Here is a 22,513-nt window from a genome sequence, read left to right on the forward strand (position 1 = left end):
TTGCAGAGGCTACATCAAGAACAAGAAAGGATTTTTTTCTATGTAAAAATAAATAGCACTGAGTTGTCCTGTTTTTTTTTCTCCAAGGTGAAGAACCAGTTTTATTTCATTATTTCTTCTTTTAATTCCTCTCTTGCTTTTGTAAGTTAGTGTTTTCTATAAAGTATAATGTTTTTGTAATTGGTATTCATATGACTTCTGAGTTTCATTGTTATCTTAGATATAAACTCATATAGACGATTTTAAATCAAATAGATATTTATAGGTATTATTTCCATATAATTGGAGATTTGATTAGCAGAGGGGTGGGAGGCAATATTTTCCTGGCGAAACTCCGTAGAATTTGCCATCATTTCTGTCCTCTTGCCTGCATCTCACATTTATTAAACATTGGCAAGTAGAAACAGCCCTTGTTTTTCCTCATACGTACATTCAGGTCACTCAAGAATAAATGTCATAGATACAGCTAATTAGGAGTTAGCCTTTTAAATATTTTTAAAAGTACACTTAGAAATTTTAACTCTTCCATAGAAAATGTAATTAAAGGTTTCATTTCTGGTTTCATCTGTTTTTTGATTAGGAGTGAAATTTGTCTTGTATAGCATAGGGATGATCCAGAAGAAAATGAGTTGTTCATGTATCAAATGTTTGCAAGTATATCATTGGCAAATATTGTTATCTCTTACTAATTTTTTAAATGTATTCATATAGGAAGCAATGAAGCTACAGCAAGATATGAGGAAAAAGAGGCAAGAAGTGCTAGAAAAACAAATAGAATGCCAAAAGGTAAGACAAGAGCTCATTTGCCTGCTGGAATTGTTTTCTACAATGGATTTTATAGCTATTCCTCTTAGTAAAGTTGATAAGGGTTAGTTATAGTAAAAGTTACTAGGCATAGTTTTTACTTTTTTCTGTTTATTTTATAGATGCTAATATCTAAGCTAGAAAAGAACAAAAACATGAAACCAGAAGAAAGAGCAAATATAATGAAGACTTTGAAAGAGCTTGGAGAAAAGATCTCGCAATTGAAAGATGAATTAAAAACATCTTCCGCAGTCTCCACACCATCTAAAGTTAAGACAAAAACAGAGGTATGTATTTGCATTTTCCATTCAGGATAGGGTTGTTGAACATCTGTTATATGCTTGGTGCTTTGAAGTACAGTGGAACCCTTAGGTAACTAATAGTATAACAGGGAGACAGTAAAAATTTTAAATGTTCCTATAGATGCTGTGTCTTGTCTTTGAAAGAGGTGCTAATACCTTGTTTGAACAAAGATATGTTTATTATTATTATGTTTATTAACTGAATTTATGGTTTCCTTTCCTAAATATGAAATTGCTAGAGTGATGGCAAAAAAAGTGATATTTCCTATTTCAGCAATTGTTTTTCTAATCCTATAATACAGTGAAACCATTCCTTTTAATATTCAAAAGGTATCATTGGCTTTAATACGGGTAAAAATGTGATACTCTATTGAAAAGGATAATCCACTTGAAGTTCCAAATCCACTTAAGTCTCTTTTTTTAAAAATACTTTTTTTAATGTTTATTTTTGAGAGAGAGAGAGAGAGAAAGACAGAGTGTGAGCGGGCAAAGGGTAGAGAGAGGGAGACTCAGAATCTCCAGGAGGCTCCAGTCTCTGAGATGTCAGCACGGAGCCCAGTGCGGGGCTCAAACCCATGAACTGCGAGATCACTACCCTAGCCAAAGTTGGACACTCAACCGACTGAGCCACCCAGGCGCCCTATGCCTCATTTTATTAATTGTCATTTGTTTCCTTACCTAGGAGAATAGTTACTTTACACAGTGATTACATTATACCACAGCTCTGTCATGGAATTTAAAAAATTTTTTTAAAAGATTTTATTTTTAAGTAATCTTGACATCCAACATGGGGCTCAAACTCACACCCCGAGATCAAGAGTCACATGCCCTTCTTGACTGAGTAAGCCACGCACCCCTCTGTAGTGGAATTTTAATTTCTAGTCCTTCGAGAACTCAATAAATTTGTCAGATATATAGAGTGCAAATTTTTATATCCAATATTATAATACATTTGAAGTTATGGTTCTGTATTACTAGAGGGATATAAAGTATTTCTTCAAGATTGCATTGAAAAAATTTAATAAAAAATATTTTTAGTGAAATCTCCCCCAATTATAGAAGGAACACAACGAACATTTTAAAAATTAAAGAGAGGGACGCCTGGGTGGCCCAGTTGGCTGGATGTCTGACTGTCGATTTTGGCTCAGGTCATGATCTCATGGTTCACTTAGTGAGACGGAGCCCTTTGTCGGGGTCTGCACTGGCAGCGTGGGGCTTGCTTGGGATATTCTCTCCCCCCACCCCCCCCCCCACTCACAAAATAAATAAATTAAAAAAATTTTAAAACAATATGGGAGTAAAAATTAGTCTCACAGTCACACCATCTAAAGACAGATAGTTTGTCCCTCACACACACAAAGAGTGCAATATTGTAGAGTTCAAATCTGAAAGCAGATATGTAGATGTTATTTATGTTTTTATTATTAATTTTTCCTATGTATATATTTTGCTTCCATTGAGTTTGATTTATGGCTCTTTATTATTAGAAAATTATTCTCAGCTCCCTTTTCTCATTTGACTGTTTCCAGAGTCTGATTTTTAAGCCATCTTAAGCAGTAATACTGCTTATTTTTACTGATTTCAGTATATTCTCTGTATGTTTTCATACAGTGAACCTTCCTTTAAACACTCCAGTTTATTGCATCCTCTCGTTCTCCTTTTGCCAAAAGAGATGTTATGTCATTCTTTAAGTATGATATTCTGAATAAGATCTTGGAAGTTATCTAACAAATACATTTTTACTCTTAATTTTCCAAAGGCTCAGAAAGAACTATTAGATACTGAACTGGACCTTCATAAGAGGCTATCCTCAGGAGAAGACACAACAGAGTTACGGAAAAAACTCAGTCAGTTACAGGTTGAGGTGAGATTTAAGAGGTTCTTAAGAGGTTCTTCCACAGTTCTTCCTAGAATGTATATTATATTCTGCCTTTTGTTGTTATTCAGGCTGCACGATTAGGCATTTTACCTGTGGGTCGAGGAAAGACTATGTCCTCTCAAGGTCGAGGAAGAGGCCGAGGCCGTGGAGGAAGAGGAAGGGGCTCGCTGAATCACATGGTGGTGGACCACCGCCCCAAAGCACTAACAGTAGGGGGATTCATTGAGGAGGAAAAGATGAATTGCTTCAACATTTCTCAGTAAGTTTTTAAAGTTGGCAGATATCCACTCTAATAGCACTGTATTCAGCATTTTCTTGCATTCTGTGTAAGTGTCAAATGTTTTATAGATTAGAAAATCAAGTTGTAAAAAATGGATATTAGCAAACTCTTATTAATATATTTGAAGGTCAAGAAGCAGGTCATGCTTTATAATTCCATAATAGCCCACGTAAATGCATTTGTAGTGACAAGTTGTTCCAAAGCAAGTATTTGCTTTTTGTTTTAGGGTTATTACATGGTTTACCAGGTGTTCATAGTCAATAAGTGAAAATGATCTGGGACAAAGGCAGAATTCAAAGGAAGAATTTATTAGGATAAGAGACATGTATAGTTATGTTCTGGATACAAGGGCAACCACTTTTAGATAAACATGCAAGTAGAGATTTGCTACAGGTAACTGTCTTTAATTTGCTTCATAAACAGAGTATATCTTCTCTCCAGTCACTCATTTATCCAATTAAATATTGAGTGTTACTTGTGCTAGAGCGTTTTCATACATGATCTCATTTAATCTTAAATAACTGTATAAAGTGCATGTGAAATCCCATGTGTACATACAGGGAAAACTCATGTTTAAAACTTAAAAGTGAGTCATACATATAAAAAGATCGTTAAGTAAGTGTCAGAACCAAGATAAAAATACAGTTGACTGTTAATATCTGGGATCCCTATTCCTCAAACAACTTTTGTTTTAAATTTTTATTTTACTTACTTATTTAAATTTTTATTTTAATGTTTTTATTTTATTTTGGAGAGAGAGAAAGAGACAGAGTGCGAGTGGAGAAGGGGCAGAGAGAGAGAGACACAGAATTTGAAGCAGGCTCTAGGCTCAGAGCCCAACGCTGGGCTTGAACCCGTGAACCGTGAGATCATGGCCTGAGCTGAAGTCGGACACTAAACCGACTGAGCCACCCAGGCGCCCCGACTCAAACAACTTCTTTGAGAGAAAACATTTTCAGCCCTGTTAAGTATTAAAGATGATGAAGGAAATATTTTTACTTGTTTTTTACTGTTTATTTATATTTGAGAGAGAGACTGTGTGTGAGCCAGGGAGGGGCAGAGAGAGGGAGACAGAATCTAAAGCAGGCTCTAGGCTCTGAGCTATCAGCATAGAGACCGACACGGGGCTCAAACTCATGAGCCACCAATATCATGACCTGAGCCAAAGTCAGATGCTTAACCAACTGAGCCACCCAGGAGCCCCCATGGTGAAGGAAATCTTAAAGAGCAAGACTTCACTCTGAGTTTGACACCCCTTAGTCCTTTTTCTCCCTGACTTTAGAGAATGATGGGTTGTTATATAGTGTCCACATTTGAGAACTGTGCTGGCAGTACTCTGTTCACTGTTGAGGCAGTTTCATTCACCAGTTTGACCTACACACACGCGCGCGCGCACACACACACACACACACACACACACACACACTTTTTGTAAAGTGGGAGACCAGCTTTATGTATTTATTTATTTTAAATGTTTATTTTTGAGAGAGAGAGAGAAAACGAGCATCCACATGAGTGGGGGAGGGATGGAGAGAAAGGGAGACAGGATCCAAAACAGGAAGAGTTACTTATACTAAATGTTTAGAATACTTGAGCTGCGCTTAGACATTTTCAAGTAGCATGCATCAGTTAACTGTAAGATTTTTGAACTGTGGTGTATGGTTTAGCCGTTGTACTCCATGATACAGGGTGGAACTTGATTTTTTTTTTTTTCTTCTTTCTGATTATGGAGGTAATACACACATCTCAGGATGTGTTTGGCTTCAAGTAAAAGATAACTTGGGAAATAGGAAGATTTATTTTCTTTCCTTTCATGAAATTTAGAGTTAGGGAGGTTTTAGGTTTAATTATTTCAGAAACTGAGCCACACAGGTTCTTTTCATAGGTCTCCTCTGCCTAGTATGTTGGCTTTGTTCTTAGGCATTTTTCTTCATGGTGTGATAGCAACCACAAACATCATGGCCTCTAAAAAGAACGTCCAAAGGCTTAAGGTAACAGTACCTTTCTTATGACATTTTAAAAAATCATGAGAGGTAACCTTCCCAGAAAGTGTCCCTGTTTCAACCCTCACCCTCCTCCACCCTCACCCCACCCCTGACATATACCACTCTTACTTAGCAGATGTGCCCTCATGTGTCTTAGCCAGAATTGTCCCTTACCCGTTTGTAAACTAATCCTTGTTGAGGAAAACGGTTACCATGATTGAATTAAACCTGTCATGGTTCCATATGCCACTTGACCAGTGATGAAAATCAGGGTCCAGTAGAATGGAAGGAGATCAAGTAGTTGTTGGTTTAAACAACTAAGACAATGTCTTTTTTAAAGTTTGTATTTAAATTTCAGTTAGTTAACATACAGTGTAGTATTAGTTTCTGGTGTATAGTATAGGGATTCAGCACTTCCCGTGTATCACCAAGTGCTTGTCACACCAAGTGCGCTCCTTAATCCACATCACTGAGTTAAACCATTCCCCTCTGGTAACCATCCGTTCTCTACAGTTAAGAGTCTGTCTCTCAGTGTGCCTCTCTCTCTCTCTCTCTCTCTCTCTCTCTCTCTCTTCCTTTGCTCTCTTGTTTTGTTTCTTAAATTCCACTTATGAGTGAAGTCATACGGCATTTGTCTTTTTGCTGACTTCCTTTGCTCAGCACAGCTGAGCCGCACAACTCTGGCTCTATCCATGTTGTTTCAGATGGCAAGATTTCATTCTTTATTATAACTGAATAATAATCCATTAATATTCCATTGGAATGTTCTTTATCCATTCATCAGCCGATGGACACTTGGGCTGTTTCCATAATTTGGCTATTGTAATACTGCTATAAATTTTGGAATACATGTATCCCTTTGAATTAGTATTTTTGTATTCTTTGTGTAAATACCCAGTGGTGTGATTGCTGGATCGTAGGGTAGTTGTATTTTGGGGGGAGGGCTGGTAGTTTTATTTTTAACTTTTTGAGGAACCTCCATACTGTTTTCCACAGTGACTGCTCCAGTTTGCATTCCCACCAGCAGTGCAAGATGTTCCCCCTTTATCACATCCTTGCCAAGACTTGTTCTTTCTTCTTTTGTTGATTTTAGCCATTCTGACAGGTGTGAGGTAACACATCTCATTGTAGTTTTGATTTATATTTCCCTGCTGCTGAGTGATGTTGAGCATCGTTTCACTGTGTCTGTTTGCCATCTGGATGTCTTTGGAAAAATGTCTGTTCGTGTTTTATGCCCATTTTAATTGGATTGTTTGGTTGGTGGGGTGAGTTTTATAAGTACTTTATATATTTTGGATACTAACCCTTTATCAGATATGTCCTTTACAAATATCTTCTCCTTTTCCATAGGTGGCTTTTTGGTTTTGTTGATTGTTTCATTTGCTGTGCAGAAGCTTTTTATTTTGATGTTGTCCCAATAGTTTATTTTTGTTTTTGTTTCCCTTGCTTCAGGAGACCCATTTAGAAATATGTTGGTATAAGCAATAACAGAGAAATTACTGCCTGTGTTTTCTTCAAGGACTTTTATGGTTTCTGGTCTCACATTTAGGTCTTTAGTCCATTTTGAGTGTATTTTTGTGTATGGTGAAAGAGAATGGTCCAGTTTCACTCTTTTGCAAGACAGTGTCTTCCATGATGTTCATTGAAGAAAACTCGGAAAGCACTCAGTTATAGAAAAAAGAAAACAGGCGCCTGGGTGGCTCAGTTAGTTAAATATCCAACTTCAGTCATGATCTCACGGTTCGTGGGTTTGAGTCCTGCGTCATGCTCTGTGCTGACAGCTCAAAGCCTGGAGCCTGCTTCGGATTCTGTGTCTCTTTCTCTCAAAAACAAAATAAGCATAAAAAAACAGAGAGAGGGGAAAGAAAACAACTTCAAAAACCTTAGGTGCGTTTGATAGGAATTTTTTAGTTTTTCTTTTCTTTTTTTTTTTTTTTAATTTTTTTTTCAACTTTTTTATTTATTTTTGGGACAGAGAGAGACAGAGCATGAACGGGGGAGGGGCAGAGAGAGAGGGAGACACAGAATCGGAAACAGGCTCCAGGCTCTGAGCCATCAGCCCAGAGCCCGACGTGGGGCTCGAACTCCCGGACCGCGAGATCGTGACCTGGCTGAAGTCGGACGCTTAACCGACTGTGCCACCCAGGCGCCCCTAGTTTTTATTTTCTTAAAAGTTATATGTGTACATCATTTGAAGAGTCAGATGAACTTAACAGCCACAAGGTTGTTAATCATTTTATTACTCTATTTCTCCCCAATTTCTATTCTTAAAGGATGTCTACTTTTAAATCTTTTAGCTGATTTTTTGGGTATTTTTTTCATTCCTGAAACGTTTTTGCTGCTATTTCCTGATTTTAAAATTGTAGGCATTATATATTTAATCCTTCTGCTTCTAAGCTCCCCATGTTTTGTTTTTTTTTTTTAAGCTTTGTTGTATTCTCTGTTTTTTTTTCTAAATGGATTTATGCCTCTAAAAATAAATCATTTTAGTATCATTGCATACTATCGTGTTCATCTTCCATCTGTAGCCAGAGAGTATTTTAAATCTTAAGAAAGTAACAGGTTTAGAAGTCTAAGTTTCTGTACCCCTCCAAAATATTTGTGTAATTCATTCAACTTTTTGTGTTCTTATTGGCAAGAGCCTCTAATTGATCACTCCTTCATTCCTGGACCTTCAAGTAAGACAATGGAATACTTCTGCTGGAATTACTAAAGACTTATCATGTATGGTTAACTTTTCCCTGTAGCCTCTCTAGGTAGGGATTTTACCCTTTCCCATCTTTCAAGTGTGTGGAAATATGTTTGAGAGTTTTATTGTATATGGAAGTGATAGATACCTTATCATTTGAAAGATAATTTTCCTTTGTGTTTACTAGAACAAAAGTTCCCCTTTCTCTGGATTTAGTATTCAGGGAAAGTTTTCTGAATAGCACTTCAATATTGCCATTCTTCAGATCTTGTAAAAAATCTCTTAGTAATGGTAGATCTTTCATGAACTACTGATACTGCCTTTGATGGCTAGAGTATTTCCCATTTTGCTGTGAACAATGTTACAGACATCTTACTGGATTTTGCATTTGTGAGTGGAACAGTTTGTTATATAGGACAGTCATGTACATGTTAAGACCTTTAGCACTCCTGGCTCCCGCCTACTAAATGCCAGTAAGTGGTTTTCAGTCAGTGTGACACCCAAAATGCCCCCCAGAGTAATGTTGTCTCAGTTGCGAACCCTATTTTACATTAGTTCGTAGGAGTGAGAGGACTAGATGAAAGGCATGCATATTTTTTTTTAAGTTTTTTTAATGTTTATTTATTTTTGAGAGAGAGACAGAGAGAGTGAGCAGGGGAGGAGCAAAGAGAGGGAGGCACAGAATCCAAAGCAGGCTCCAGGCTCTGAGCTGTCAGCACAGAGCCCGATGTGGGGCTTGAACTCACAGGGTGCAAGATCATGACCTGAGCCGAAGTCAGAGGCCCAACTGACTGAGCCATCCAGGTGCCCCAAAAGGCATGCATATTTAAAATTTTAGGACAGCTTGCCAAATAACCCTCCAGGAATGTTGTACTAAGTTTTACTTATAGTGACATTAGATAAGAGTACCTATTTGCCTATGTCCTCAGTAGCACTTCAGTTTTGTTTGATCATATTTGCTGGTCAGGTAATTGATAAGTGATGACTGACAGAATTGGCAGCAGTTTCTGATCTTGGAAAATGGTCAAGTTAGATGAATTTCTAGTAACTTCTGCCTCTAAGGTTCCAAGTACCTCTAAGTTACTGCATATAACTTTTCATTGATGGTATATAATTGATTTTCTTATATTCATATATAAGAATGTTACTTTATTTGAATTACCTTATATTTTGAGGGGGCAGCACACATGTACAAAGTGTAAAAGAAATAAAAGTGTAGGGGTGCCTGGATGGCTTAGTCGGTTGAGTATGCAACTCTTGATTTCAGCTCAGGTCATGATCTCATATTTCAAACCCTGCATTGGGCTCTGTGCTGACAGTGCAAAGCCTGCTTGGGATCTCTCTCTCTCTCTATCTCTCTCTCTCTCTGACCCTCCCCTATGTTTCTCTCTCTCTCTCTTTCTCTCTAAATAAATTAACTTAAAAAAATATAAAGAAACAAAAGTATATGCAGTGTACAGAAGGTTTCCTTCTATGTCCAGTCACTGTTTCACTCTCTGTAGGCAATTACTGTTATCTGTTTCTCACATATCTTCTTGAAGATATTTTTCTGTATTTATGCATTATTTTATCTCTCTTTAACAAAAATGGTGGTGTGCTATACAATACTCTTTTGCATATACACTTTGTATTTGGTATGTATTGAATTGTTATTGGAGATTATTCTATACTAGTGCATGTGTTGCTGTCTTCTTTTTAATGGCTGCATGGTATATCATTGCATAGATGTACCACACTGGATTTAAACAGTCCTCTAGTGGGCCTCCTGGGTGACTCAGCTGGTTAAGCATCTGACTTTTGATATCAGCTTAAGTCGTGATCTCACTGTCATGAGATAAGCCCGAGTTGGGCTTCGCACTGGGTGTGGAGCCTGCTTGGGATTCTTTTTCTCCGTCTCTCTCCAAATTAATAAGTAAACTTTAAAGAATCCTGTAGTGATGGACATCTAACTTTTCCCTAGTATTTCATTGTTTCAAGCTATATTATGGATATATGTGTTAGGTAAAATATATGTGCATATTGAAAAATTACGTTTTAATAGATACGTCACATTTTAGAGGCCAGTCTTAAAGTTATTAAAGTATTCTTTAATAAAAAAAGAATACACACAAATGGTTAAAAATATGGTTAATAAAGAGTAAAAAATCTTCACTTTTCCTTCATCTCTGCCTACTCTTAAAAGGTAGTCACTATTCTTAGATATCTTTATAGAAAAAAATTCTGTATATAAGAATATATACACAGTCTCTCACTTGAAAAAATTTACCAGAGTATAAATATAGAGCTGCATTCCATACCTTGCTTTTTAAACATAAATATCTTAGCTGTTTCATATATATTTTTTTAATTATAAGGATAATATTCAATTTAAAATACTCTGAAACAAACTATACCAACTAGAAACGTATATATATAGTTCAGTGATTTATCAGAAGGTAAACTTCCATATACCTACTCCTCAGGTAAGGAAAAAGTATATTCCCAGCCTCCTCCTTGCCCCCTTCCAGTTACTGTTTTCTCTCCTCCTCAGAAAGGTGACCCCATACCCTCACTTTCTGATAATCACCTCCTTGCTTTTGTTCTATAGTTAATCCTTATTATTCATGGATTTTGGACTTGCACATTAACCTGCCTAGTAAAATTATTTGTAAGATCAAAAATCAGTACTCAAGGTGCTCTTGTGGTCATTTGCAGACATTGGCAGAGTTACCTGATGAACACATTCCCAGCTAAGTTCAAACAAGGTGACACTCTGTCTTACTGTTTCAGATCTCAAACTGTAAACAAGTGTCCTTTTTGCAGTTGATTTAGTACCACTTTTTCTCATTTTTTGGTTTTCATTGTTGATTTTCCTATTTGAAATGCCCCCCCCCCCCAACCCCGCCAAGTATAGTTCTCAAGTGCTATGTCGAAAGTTCAGGGAGGCTGTGATATACCTTATGGTGAAGACACATGTGTTAGGTAAGCTTTGTTCAGGCATGAGTGCTTTTGGCCATGAGTTCAGTGTCAGTGATTTCAACAATATATATTTTTAAAAATATTTTTTAACGTTTATTTATTATTTTGAGAGACAGAGACAGAATGTGAGCAGGGGAGGGGCAGAGCGAGAGGGAGACACAGAATCCAAAACAGACTCCAGGCTCTGAGCTGTTAACAGAGCCCTACATGGGGCTCGAACTCAAGGACTGCAAGATCATGACCTGAGCCGAAGTCGGACGCTTAATTGACTGAGCCACCCAGGCACCCCAACAGTATATTTTATGTTTAAATTTTTTAATGTTTATTTATTTTTGAAACAGAGAGAGACACAGCATGAGCAGGGAAGGGGCAGAGAGAGAGGGAGACACAGAATGTGAAGCAGGCTCCAGGCTCTGAGCTGTCAGCACAGAGCCCGACGCGGGGCTTGAACTCACGAAGTCGGACGCTTAACCGACTGAGCCACCCAGGCGCCCCAACAGTATATTTTAAATAAAGAGTCTTTAAAGCATAAAACAAGGTTATGTATTGATTAGTTGAAGAAAATGTTTTGACCAGAAACTCATAGGAACCTGGCCTTACTCTGTTTGCCCTAGGAGCAGTGGTTCAGTATTTGCTAATTCAGTACTTGCAGTGAACTTCATACAACTAGTGCAAATAATGAGAATCAGCTGTACTTTTATCACCTAAATGTTCATTCCTTAATATTACAGTATTAGTCTGCCTATTTAAAAAGTTTATATAAATGGAACCACACAGTCTATATTCTTATGTGTCTGTTTTTTCCCTTAACGTTATGTTTGTAAGATTCATTCATGTTGTTACATGTAACAGTAATTCACCATTTTTATTGCTATATTATTTTCAGTTGTATAAATATACCACAGTTTATTTTTCTGTTCTCTTGTTGATAGGTATTTGGGTTATTTTCACATGATTTTTATGAACACCATTGATTGTATTCTCATAGATCTTTCAGTATATGTGTATACACATATATGTTTGATATACATGGAATTGTTGAGCAGACTACATCAGTTTTACTAGTTTAGATACCCACCAGTAGTGTGTGGGAATTCTTGACTTGGTATTATTAAAATACATCTTTATTCTAATCACTAATCTTACTTATTGTTGTAGGTTAGACTGTGAGAATTACATATTATTAGTTCCTGACTGCATACAAATTACATTTCTCATTTTCTTTCAGTATTTTATATGCACTACATTTAATGGCCTAAAATTCCCTTTGGAGGACAGAACTGCTGTCCTCTTTGGAGGGCGACCCAGTAAATATAGACTTAAAAAAATCTGTATTGCCTTCTGTGATTATAAAAGTAACAGATCTTTTTTTTACAAGTTCGAATAACAAATAAAGCCTAAGGATCTAATGTGTTACATCGTGACTATAGTTGATAGCACTGTATTGTATAATTGAAATTTGCCAAGAGAGTAGAACTTAAATATTTCTACCCCAGGAAACGGGTAAATATGTGAGGCGATGAATGGGTTAATGAACTTGATAGAATCTTTTCACATTGCATATGTATATTAGATCATCATGTTTTACACTTATAAATGTCTTAACAGTTTGTCAGTTACATCTCAGTAATGCTAGAAAGAAGAATTCAAGTAATACAGAGGTGAACAAAATACTGAAAAAGGCACTCTTTAATTGGGCTGTGTATGTTAAAAGAGTAAGGGCACAGGAGGTCTCCTACACACATTACCAGACTTTTCCCCCAGGTTTATTGAGATCTACTTGACATACAGCATCCTATTAGTTTAAGATATACAACATAATGGTTGAATACATATACCTATAGTGAAATGATTACTAAAATAAATTTAGTTAACCCACATCACCTCACATAGTTAGAATTCTTTTTTTCCTTGTGATGAGATCTGTTCTACTAGCAACTACCTGAGTTTTACAAGATGGGGCCATTTTGATACATAGTGTAATATGTCCCATGAGTTAAAATGTTTGGTATCACGTTATAAACATTCAACCTCCACAAGGATAATAAGAATTTTTCCTTAGATCACATGCTGATTTCTGGTCATACTGGTTCTGGATCTGGTACAGTCTTAACATGCAGTCATCTGAGTGTTCTATAGAAACATTTGGCAAATGCTTACTGATATTTATCAACATTTTTCTTAGAAAAACTAGAGTGAAGCCCCATATTTAAAAGAATGCCTTCTATTACATTTTTCAGGATTGAACCCAGAATTGGGGATGTTCTACAATCTGGCACCATTAATAGGAAAGACTGAATTTCACTTTAATGAAACTTTGGGTCTATGTTCTTTTGTCTCTGTTGCTTTGTCTTTAAATTTTTTGTTTTCTCTTAATGAAATTTATTGGGGAGGAAGAAATTGGATGGTAGTACCAAGAAATACATTTGAAACTGAACAGTTTTATTTTGAGTTAGGATAGGAGGTGTTTGATTAACATTTATTGAATATATAGAATGGGTGGGTACTTGTCATTGTTGTTTGGCATTTCAGAAGATGAAGTGGGAATAGCTTTATCACTGGGGCTGTGAGAGATGCTGTGAGATCATTAGGCATTAAAAAATCACTCTTAAGTTTTCAGTCTAAGTATGTAGATTATCAAAGCTAAAGGTTAATAATTGTTTTTTTTAATCTTTATTTATCTTGAGGGTGGGGGAGCAAGAGAGGGGGAGAGAGAATCGCAAGTAGACTCTGCCGAGTCAGCACAGAGTCCTAAACAGGGCTCGATCTCATGAACTATGAGATCATGACTGGAGCCAAAATCAAGAGTTGGATGCTTAACTGACTGAGCCATCGCAGGTGTCCCTGAAGGCCAGTAATTGTATTAAGATAGCATTTGTTGTTTTCATCATGACTTTTGTAAGTAGGGTGACTATATAATTAATTTATCATCTAAACCAAAACAAATCCTAAAGTTAACATGACATAGATACAAGTCATGGACTATCTGGGCAAAACAGTACATATGGTTCTTTAATTAAAAGGGACTTCACTTTTTCTAGCTCTTACTAGAGATTGTGTTTAGATCCATTTTAACATCCCCCCCCCCAAGTCATTACACTTTTAAATAGCATACAATTTGAATATAAACTTTTCTGTTTTTCTGAAATTTATTTTAGACTGCAAACCAAGGGTCAAAATTCAAAGACCGTCGGCTACAAATATCATGGCACAAGGCCAAGGTGCCTTCTGTATCCACTGAGACTGAGGAAGAAGATGTCAAGGAGGAGGTAAATTTAACGATTGAAAATAAGCACTGAATTAGATTGTTTCTCAAGTAGTATTTTTCTTGACATTAAAGTAAATAAATTTTAAAATAAATACGATTCTTTCATGCACACAGTAATCAAAGACTAGAAGTTTATTAAAGAATGAGAACAGGTGCAGACACATAAAAAAAGCTCTTTGGGGGGGTATTTTCTGGTAGAGGAGACACTTTTTTTTTCTTTGCATTTATTTTGGCTTTCTTTGGGCTCTAGAAATTTTTATTCTGGTAAGTGAGGACATGGATTACATGGAGAAAATACATTTTAGCTGGTTGTTGTAGCTTTTCATTTATTCACGTTCCATAGGTAATAGATTTAAGTTTCTTATTTTCCTTCTGTGTACAGTTGGTTAAAATGAGAGTTACGGAAGTGGGACGTAAAAGGGAAGAAATAGGAAACCAAGGATTTAAACCAAGGAAACTCTTAAAATATGAAAAATAATTTCACTCTTTAACTCCTATTTCTAATTGGTTTATTAAAAGGGACCTTTAGCCAACATTGCAAGTTATTCCTGATTCATCATAATTTTGGTTTTATAGATGTTAGCATTCATGATTGATCAAGTTTTGTGATCATGTGGATAATTTTATAAAACAAAAGCAGAAACATTTCCCATGTTAAAAAAAAAAAGAAAAATCTTGATATTTTGGGAATGTTTGTAGAAATCTGTATTTTACGTAAGATTTTAGATTTTGGTATAAGGTTGGGAATGTTGGTGTCATGGGGAAGTTAGTATACTCTCCATCACAGATTATTTGATACTAAAAGAAAGGTTTAGGAGTTTGGTCATATGTTTTCATTTTAAGTTAATGGCATAAAATAAAACTTAGTTATTTATTTTTATGAATAGATTAATTTTATCAGAAACATTTTATAGATATTTTTTCTTTTACTCCTCCTACTCAGCAGTCACATTTTATTTTCCTGATGATATTAGAATGGAAGTCTGTTAAAACTGGCAAAATTAGCAGGGGAGGAAAATATGTATATATTGAAAGACTGTTGTGGGTGTTTTTGCCCTGCTAGCTACTCTCTGAGTGTGTCACTTGTAAATCTGTCCTAGGTTTTTTTTTTTTTTTTTTAAATTTTTTTTTTTCAACGTTTATTTATTTTTGGGACAGAGAGAGACAGAGCATGAACGGGGGAGGGGCAGAGAGAGAGGGAGACACAGAATCGGAAACAGGCTCCAGGCTCTGAGCCATCAGCCCAGAGCCTGACGCGGGGCTCGAACTCACGGACCGCGAGATCGTGACCTGGCTGAAGTCTGTCCTAGGTTTTGTATACTAGTCTTTGTGTCCTTTGGCTTAAAAAGTATTTTACTTAGGGGCGCCTGGGTGGCTCAGTTGGTTAAGGGTCCAACTTCGGCTCAAGTCCTGATCTCATGGCTTGTGAGTTCGAGCCCCGTGTCGGGCTCTGTGCTGACAGCTCAGAGCCTGGAGCCTGCTTTAGATTCTGTGTCTCCCTCGCTTTCTGCCCCTCCTCACTCGTGCTCTCTCTGTCTTAAAAGTAAATAAAACATTGAAAAAAAATTTTTTTAAGTATTTTACTTAACTTTCTTATACCACTAAGCAGATTTTACTCTCTCTTTCCTCAGGAAACGGAAACCTCAGATTTGTTTTTGCATGATGATGATGATGAGGATGAAGATGAATATGAGTCTCGTTCGTGGCGAAGATGAAATCTGATTCGAGCTGTATAATTTTTAGGAATATTGTTTAGAAAAGAACAACTTTTTAAAATTATTTAAAGAAGTCAATGAGCCAAAAATTTTTTTTATTTTTCTTTTCAACACAGTAGGTTTAAGGACAGCAAGTTTGCTATTTAAACACATCTCATAACTGTTCATGATATTAAAGCACCAAAGGCCTAGTGACTTTTACACAGTTGTGAAGATCCACAGGGATGATACGGATAATCTCTAGAGCCTTATTTTCCACACCACCTGTTTTGTTGCTATTGGTGTTGGATTATGATGTAAATGACAGGGTGTTCAGAAATTTTATTTTGGATTATAATCTGCTGATAAAATTTCATTAAATGTCAAAATCGCCTGGAATCTCTTAACTCTCAGCTATTATGGATGGGTCGTCAGACAGAAGGAGATATTTGTAATGAAAATACCCTTTTGCTTTCAAGAGTTGTCTTGGAAGAAAAGTAGTTTTATTTTAATTTTTTTACTATGGAGGAGCCCAGTTTGTATTCATTCTAAATTTGGGGGGGTGGGGGGTGTTGATGTTCATTACAAGTACTATTTTAGCGTAAATCATAACAAATTCTGTATTCTTAAATGCTATAAGGCAACGGTAGCTAGTTTCATGGTATTTTCATTCTGTCGTCATTAATTCTCCTGGACTCGTGCTACTGATCCTTAGTTTGCTTTGAAATTAGTGAGAATGGGTTCAGTTGGTCCTTTTAAAAAATATTCCCAGAGTGTAAAAGTCTTTAATCTGTTGCCCATTTCTTGTCCCCATTTTCTTTTTCTTGCCTTCTTATTAATAGGCCTGACTTACCCCCTGTTGAGATAAGTGATTCTTTTGGGCCACCAAAAAGTCAGTCCCCAATAAAAAGTTTAAACCAGCACCTTGATAAATAAGTGATGTTTTGATGAGAATAATGGAAGGATTTGCGGGGGGTGGGGGGGGGTGGGGAGAGTCACCAGCTTTTCCTTTTTCGTTTTTGAAGCTTCAGTTTAGTTAGTAGTTACAAAAGAGGGTTACAAAGTGTCTGAAATTCTTTTCCTAAATTTAAACTATGATGGTGAGGTGACTGGGGATAGGGTGGGGGTGGGGTGGGGTAGGGTGATGGGTATGCTAGTAATAAATGGGAGTCATAACTTGACTTTGATCAGATGACTTTATATTTTCATAATTTTGTAGCTTGTTGCTATCCATGAACATATGCATCCTTCAATAGACAGTTTCCTTCACTGTGTGCATTTTTACTGTACACTGTATAGAGTAGAGTATCTGTTAAGTAAAATATATATGTAAATTTATGTCCTTGTGTTCTGAATGTTAGATGGAAAAGCAGAGGAGCAACACTACACTGTATTGACCCCTGGGAAAATAAAGTGATTAATGTACATAGGATGTCACTTTTTCAAGGATATGCACATCTATGTTTTTATATATGTGTGGTGTGAAAATTTGAAACTTCCTGTTGGCTTCAGAAGGTTCTTGGTGATCACTATATCAAGGATATTGTATCCTGAGGTAAAGGCTGTTTCTCAAAATAGAAACTATTCACTAAGAAACCTAAAACCATCAGGATTCTAGATTTACTTAGCTCTAAGAAGTTAAATCCCACGTTCTGATTACCTTTTCTCTTCTCCGTATTTTCCTGGAATGATGTATCAAACCAGGATCATTTTTAAGTTCATGTAATTTTCCCTTCACTATAATAAGGACCTCCTTTTTCTAGGTTGTTATTATATTTTCTGATAACACTGAAGCTGAAAAATAAGCTTATAAAAGAAGGAAAACCTTACAATGGGGTACCTAGAATAAGCAATCTTGCTCCTTCCTCCTCCATCATCTCTAATGAAATTTTGATGTCTGTGGCTCAGTCGGTATATATTTTGAAAGATACATTGTGGTGAATATTTTGAGTCCTGACAGTTTAAACGTGATAGAGGGAACAAAGGATTTATATATTTTTTGTACAAAGTTTTTTCTTAAACTGTATAATTTTGTAAATAATTTGTTTGGTTTTTTTGTGTACTAAAACTACCAGCGTATAGATTTCAATAAGAATTGTTGTATTTTTGTATTTGGAAACTGAAAATTACAGTAAATTAATGGAGCTGTAAGAAAATTTTCAGTAGACTGACAGTTCAGCAGAATGAGATTCCTTTTCATATGATTTTTTAACTTCAGAATTGACATCGTATTATAATACTCTCGGTGTAGAGAGAGTTGGAGATTGATTTGACTTTTTTTAGTTACTGGGGGAGAGGGGATGAAAGAGAAGGGCATTCAAGTAAAGAATAGGCAGACCCTTGTTCCAGGGAGATTGGAGGCCCTTCTATAAAAGGTAGTTTTCAGATACACCTTAAAATAGGACTGATATACTTTTTAAATGTCCTACGAATTCTAAAACATGTCTGACTCTCCAAAATGAATTCAAAATATGGGTAAAATATAATATTGGGAAATTTAGTTAAGGTCAGCATAAAATAGTTGAGTGTATTTTTTTCCTTTAGGAGTTTTTACCTCCACCTTCAAATCCCCAAGCATTAGAATTGCCCTAAAAAGTAAGTTACTACCATGACTTGTTTTCTTGGCATCTTCACTTACAGAAACAACATACAGCATCTGAGGCAAATTTTGTCCTGTTTAATGTGGATGCCATCTAAGTAGCTGAAGAGCGGTAACAGCCACCAGTCTGGCTGGGTTAGCCTGGTTTACTAGTGGATTGCTGCCCAGGCTTAAAAAGGTGACCCTAGGGAAGGCAGAATTTCCCTCAATTTCTTCATGTTGTAACATTGGGAAAACACTGTCAGCAGCTAAGATGATAAATTGGGCAACAGTCTTGCTATAGGTAGGTCCATGGTGATGGATCATTATTTGAAAAAGAAAAAAATCATGTGAAAAGGAATAGTGGTTCCTCTTGATGTATAGTATGCCTGTATTATAGTTTTTACAAAATTGTGAACTTGTGTAATAGTATAATAGGAGATATTGTTGAATTTCTAACTGTTTATACATTTAAATTCATATATGTAATGTTTGTTTTATCAATTACAATCTGAATTTCTAAGAAGCATGTTGACTTTTGCAATAAAGATGCAATATGGAATGGTTCACAATTGGAAAAAAAAAGAAAAAAGATAAAAGTATTACAAATTCAAAATAATTTGGAAAATTTATGAACCATTCCAAAAATTCTAACAATCACCAAAAGAGCTGTAATTCTGGCTTGTTCTGGAAAGAAAGAAAATGTGTGTGTATGCTTGCTTGTATGTGAGAATGAGTGGGAGTGGCTATGCATGTGTTTCATGTTGGGTTCATGTACATGAGAGAATGCACTCAATATGAATTTGGGTACTGAAGTCACTGGGTATTAAATATTCAGGAGAATATTTCATGAACAGGGTGGTCTTAAAAATGAATGAGAAGGGTATTGAAGTGTTAGTCGTAAATAACCTTGGAAAGCCCTATTCCTTTGTTCATGGATGGGTCTTGGTATTTCAGATAACAAAGCACAAACAATGTTATGAAAACAATTATTTTAATGTTAGCTTGAGATGATTGAGTATGCCTGCCAGTGATGAGGAAAGACATTTTCTTTAAGTGGAGTACAGAGAAGGGAAAGAACACCTTGAAGAGGTGACCTAAAGATCGGTCAGCTCTAACTGTGATGAATGCTTGTAAGGAATAACAGGAGAGGGAAGTGACATTACACACCACGTCCTGGATGGTGACGAAGAGAGGTGTATCACTTGGGCTTATTTTCTCATTTTAAAAATCGCTTTTCTTCTGAATTCCCCTTCAAATGATTAGGCATTGTCTAAGAAGAGTCATTCTTTAGTTCTCAACTTGTACAGGAAAATACTAAAGAATGGGAACATTTTGTTTTCATTCTCTTCAAATACACTTTATCTGTATTTTATGAATTAGATAAAGTGAGGTCTGTGTGACCATTTGTTTCATTTAACCTACATTATGTTTATATTAAACATTAGTTCTGGGACGTTTGGAATAGCCAGCATGCTTCTAAACATAATTCTGCTTAATGGTGGCAAATCAAATCTTGTGCTCAAGTGGAACTCTCAACAGAAATTACTGGTTTCATGTGATGTTTTTACTGATTTTGATGTTAATTTCCTAAAGCCAAGGATACATTTTTGCATCATGAGTCCAGTGTACTATCTAGTCTGGATCTAATAGTGTTACTGTAAACACCAGTTGTGAGTGTGTATGTCAGCATGTGGGATCAATTTAGATGAGTCAGGATTGCCGTAGACACGTGAGCCAACGTCTGGCAGGGCACTTTTTTTCAATTGTGGTCTCAAAGATCTATTTGAGGGACTAACAAAGAGTTAAAAAAAAAAAAGACTACACTGCTATTGCTTGTATTTCGAATCACCATTTATGCTTTATAAATTGATCTTATTGCCAAGTGATCTCATTTCTACCAGATCATCTACCATTTGGCCTCTTAACCTGGTTCTGCATTCGACCTTAGGTTAACTAAACCTTCCCAGCATTCTGATACAGGCAACTTGATACAGTTGAAATTAAGGTCAGAATAGTGTTGGATGATTGTTTGCCAAGGTATTTGTAGTTTGAGTCTACTCTTTCCTTGGGCTTCTGCAAACTTGTTTTGTTTTTTTTTTTTTGTTTTTTTTTTTGTTTTTTGTTTGTTTGGTAGTGGTGGTGATTAAGCATGAGAAAACATTGCTGTAACTTTTGTTATCTTTCCTTTTATGATAGAGGAGCAAGGGAAGAAGGCCCTAATCTAATAGCCTATTAGCTAATTTCCAGTGAAAATCAGCCGGGGTTTCCCACATCACCTCAGGTTTCTAACCCCTTCATAAAGTTCTAAAGTTCTACTTTGGTATACAGATCTATTCTTAAGAGTTACTAGTACTTGGTATTTCAGAATTGTTCTTTACTCAATCCTTTGTTGGGGAATGGAGTTGTGAAAAGCCTTTCAGGGACCCTAGCCATCTTCCTGTTGATTTTCTTAACATTGCTTTGTAAAAGCTTCATAAAAGTGAATGGTGAACATTCCTTGTGATTTCATCTCTTAGTTTGCCCTCAGACAGCTGTTATTGTGAAATATGGATAATGTCTACTCTAATTTTAAATATTTTTTTAAAGTTCATTTTTTAAAATTTATTTTGAGAGACTGTAAACAGGGGAAGTGGGGGAGAGAATCCCAAGCAGGCTCTGCCCTCTCAGCGTGTAACCCGATGCCGGACTCAATCTCATAAGCCGTGAGATCATGACCTGAGCTGAAATCGAGAGCCAGACGCCTAACTGACTGAGCCACTTAGGTGCCCCTCCAATTTTAAATTAGATGCTAAGAACTAATACAGACCTTGCTAAATTCATTTGGTTTCTTGAGGATTTGGCTTCAAGGATGAGGCTGCGCACGTGTTCAGTTTACATCTTTTGGATCAAACACTGCCTATCTATGTGTTCCTGTGCAAGCTACTGAGTTGTAGTTTCTGAACCACCCTTCAACAGAAAGATGATTTATTTACTGCAGGGTTGAAGTTTTAAACATGTAGAGCCTGTAGGGGGCTCCAGAAGGCAAAATTTAGTTGGCCTTAGAGCAGTGACTAAATCTTTCACAGCAACTCACAGTGAAAAACACATTTTGCATTGTGACCCAGACACATTGTGATGCGCGCGTGCGCACACACACACACACACACACACGCACATATTAGAAAAAAGGTTACCAACAATATGTACCTTTACTACCCAGTATGACCTGATACTTTTTATTACAAATTCTTGTCAGGACCCAGTATTTGGCTTTCAGAACTGCAGTTTGGAAAACAAGCCTTTTGAATTGCAGGGGGAATTGCATTTTTAAACCACTCTCTCCCTTGCTGTCACATCATCACTACTATTTTGAGTATTAAATGGTATCAATTTTGTCTTCTGTGTTTTGCTTGGGAAAGTTAAGTAGTCTGGAATGTGAAGTTGACCATTAGCCTAAAAATAAAGGTGGAAGGAATGTATGCATCAACATCTTTATTGATGAGTGAATGCTCTTGAACATGAAGGTGTTTTATAATTTTCAATTTTTTAAAATAGACAACCGTGAGCAACTTTTTAAACATACCTGCAGTGTTTTATATTTTTGTTATTATTTCTCCTGGGAAGGGAGTGGAATACTGTTATACTGGTGCTACTTTTTACAAAATTCAAGTCACTTTGCAGACATTTATTTTTTAAAAAGTGGGGTGGGGGAGGCCCTGCCTGTGAAGTCCATACAACTGCAACTACTTAGTGTCTGTGAATCAATAAAAATTATTTGACTTTGAATTTTGTTTTGCATTTAGAGTTTGCCTTAGCTATTAAGCATTCAAAACAATTGAGTATGCTATCTCTGTGAGAACACTGTATGAAGTCTGACATTGCGCCATTGAATTTTACCCTTTCAAACACATTGCCCTCTAGGTTTGTAACAGATGTTGATAAACCCCTGTAAAAAAAGTTACTACCGAATCCTTGCCACTTTTCTTAATTCTGGGCAAGTGTGTCATTTGTATCTTTACATGCCTGAGCTTTTTCATTTCCTAAAATGTAAAGAGAAAGACTGGAAGCATGTGGATGAGACTTGCCATATTTTC

The 22,513-nt window shown here is 36.3% G+C and overlaps 1 protein-coding gene across 1 annotated transcript in view; it reads left to right on the forward strand.

Moving 5' to 3' along the window:
* RBM27 (RNA binding motif protein 27) overlaps nt 1-16,782 on the forward strand; it is a 72,828-nt gene extending 56,046 nt beyond the window's left edge. Inside the window, 7 exon segments of the mRNA XM_043590224.1 lie at nt 712-786; nt 927-1,091; nt 2,866-2,970; nt 3,054-3,219; nt 3,222-3,244; nt 14,056-14,166; nt 15,797-16,782. Coding sequence (XP_043446159.1) covers nt 712-786; nt 927-1,091; nt 2,866-2,970; nt 3,054-3,219; nt 3,222-3,244; nt 14,056-14,166; nt 15,797-15,880 — 729 coding nt within the window. The 3' untranslated portion in view covers nt 15,881-16,782.
* The last annotated feature ends 5,731 nt before the right edge of the window (nt 16,783-22,513 follow it).

This window comes from Prionailurus bengalensis, chromosome A1, assembly GCF_016509475.1.
Source record: "Prionailurus bengalensis isolate Pbe53 chromosome A1, Fcat_Pben_1.1_paternal_pri, whole genome shotgun sequence".
NCBI lineage: Eukaryota > Metazoa > Chordata > Mammalia > Carnivora > Felidae > Prionailurus > Prionailurus bengalensis.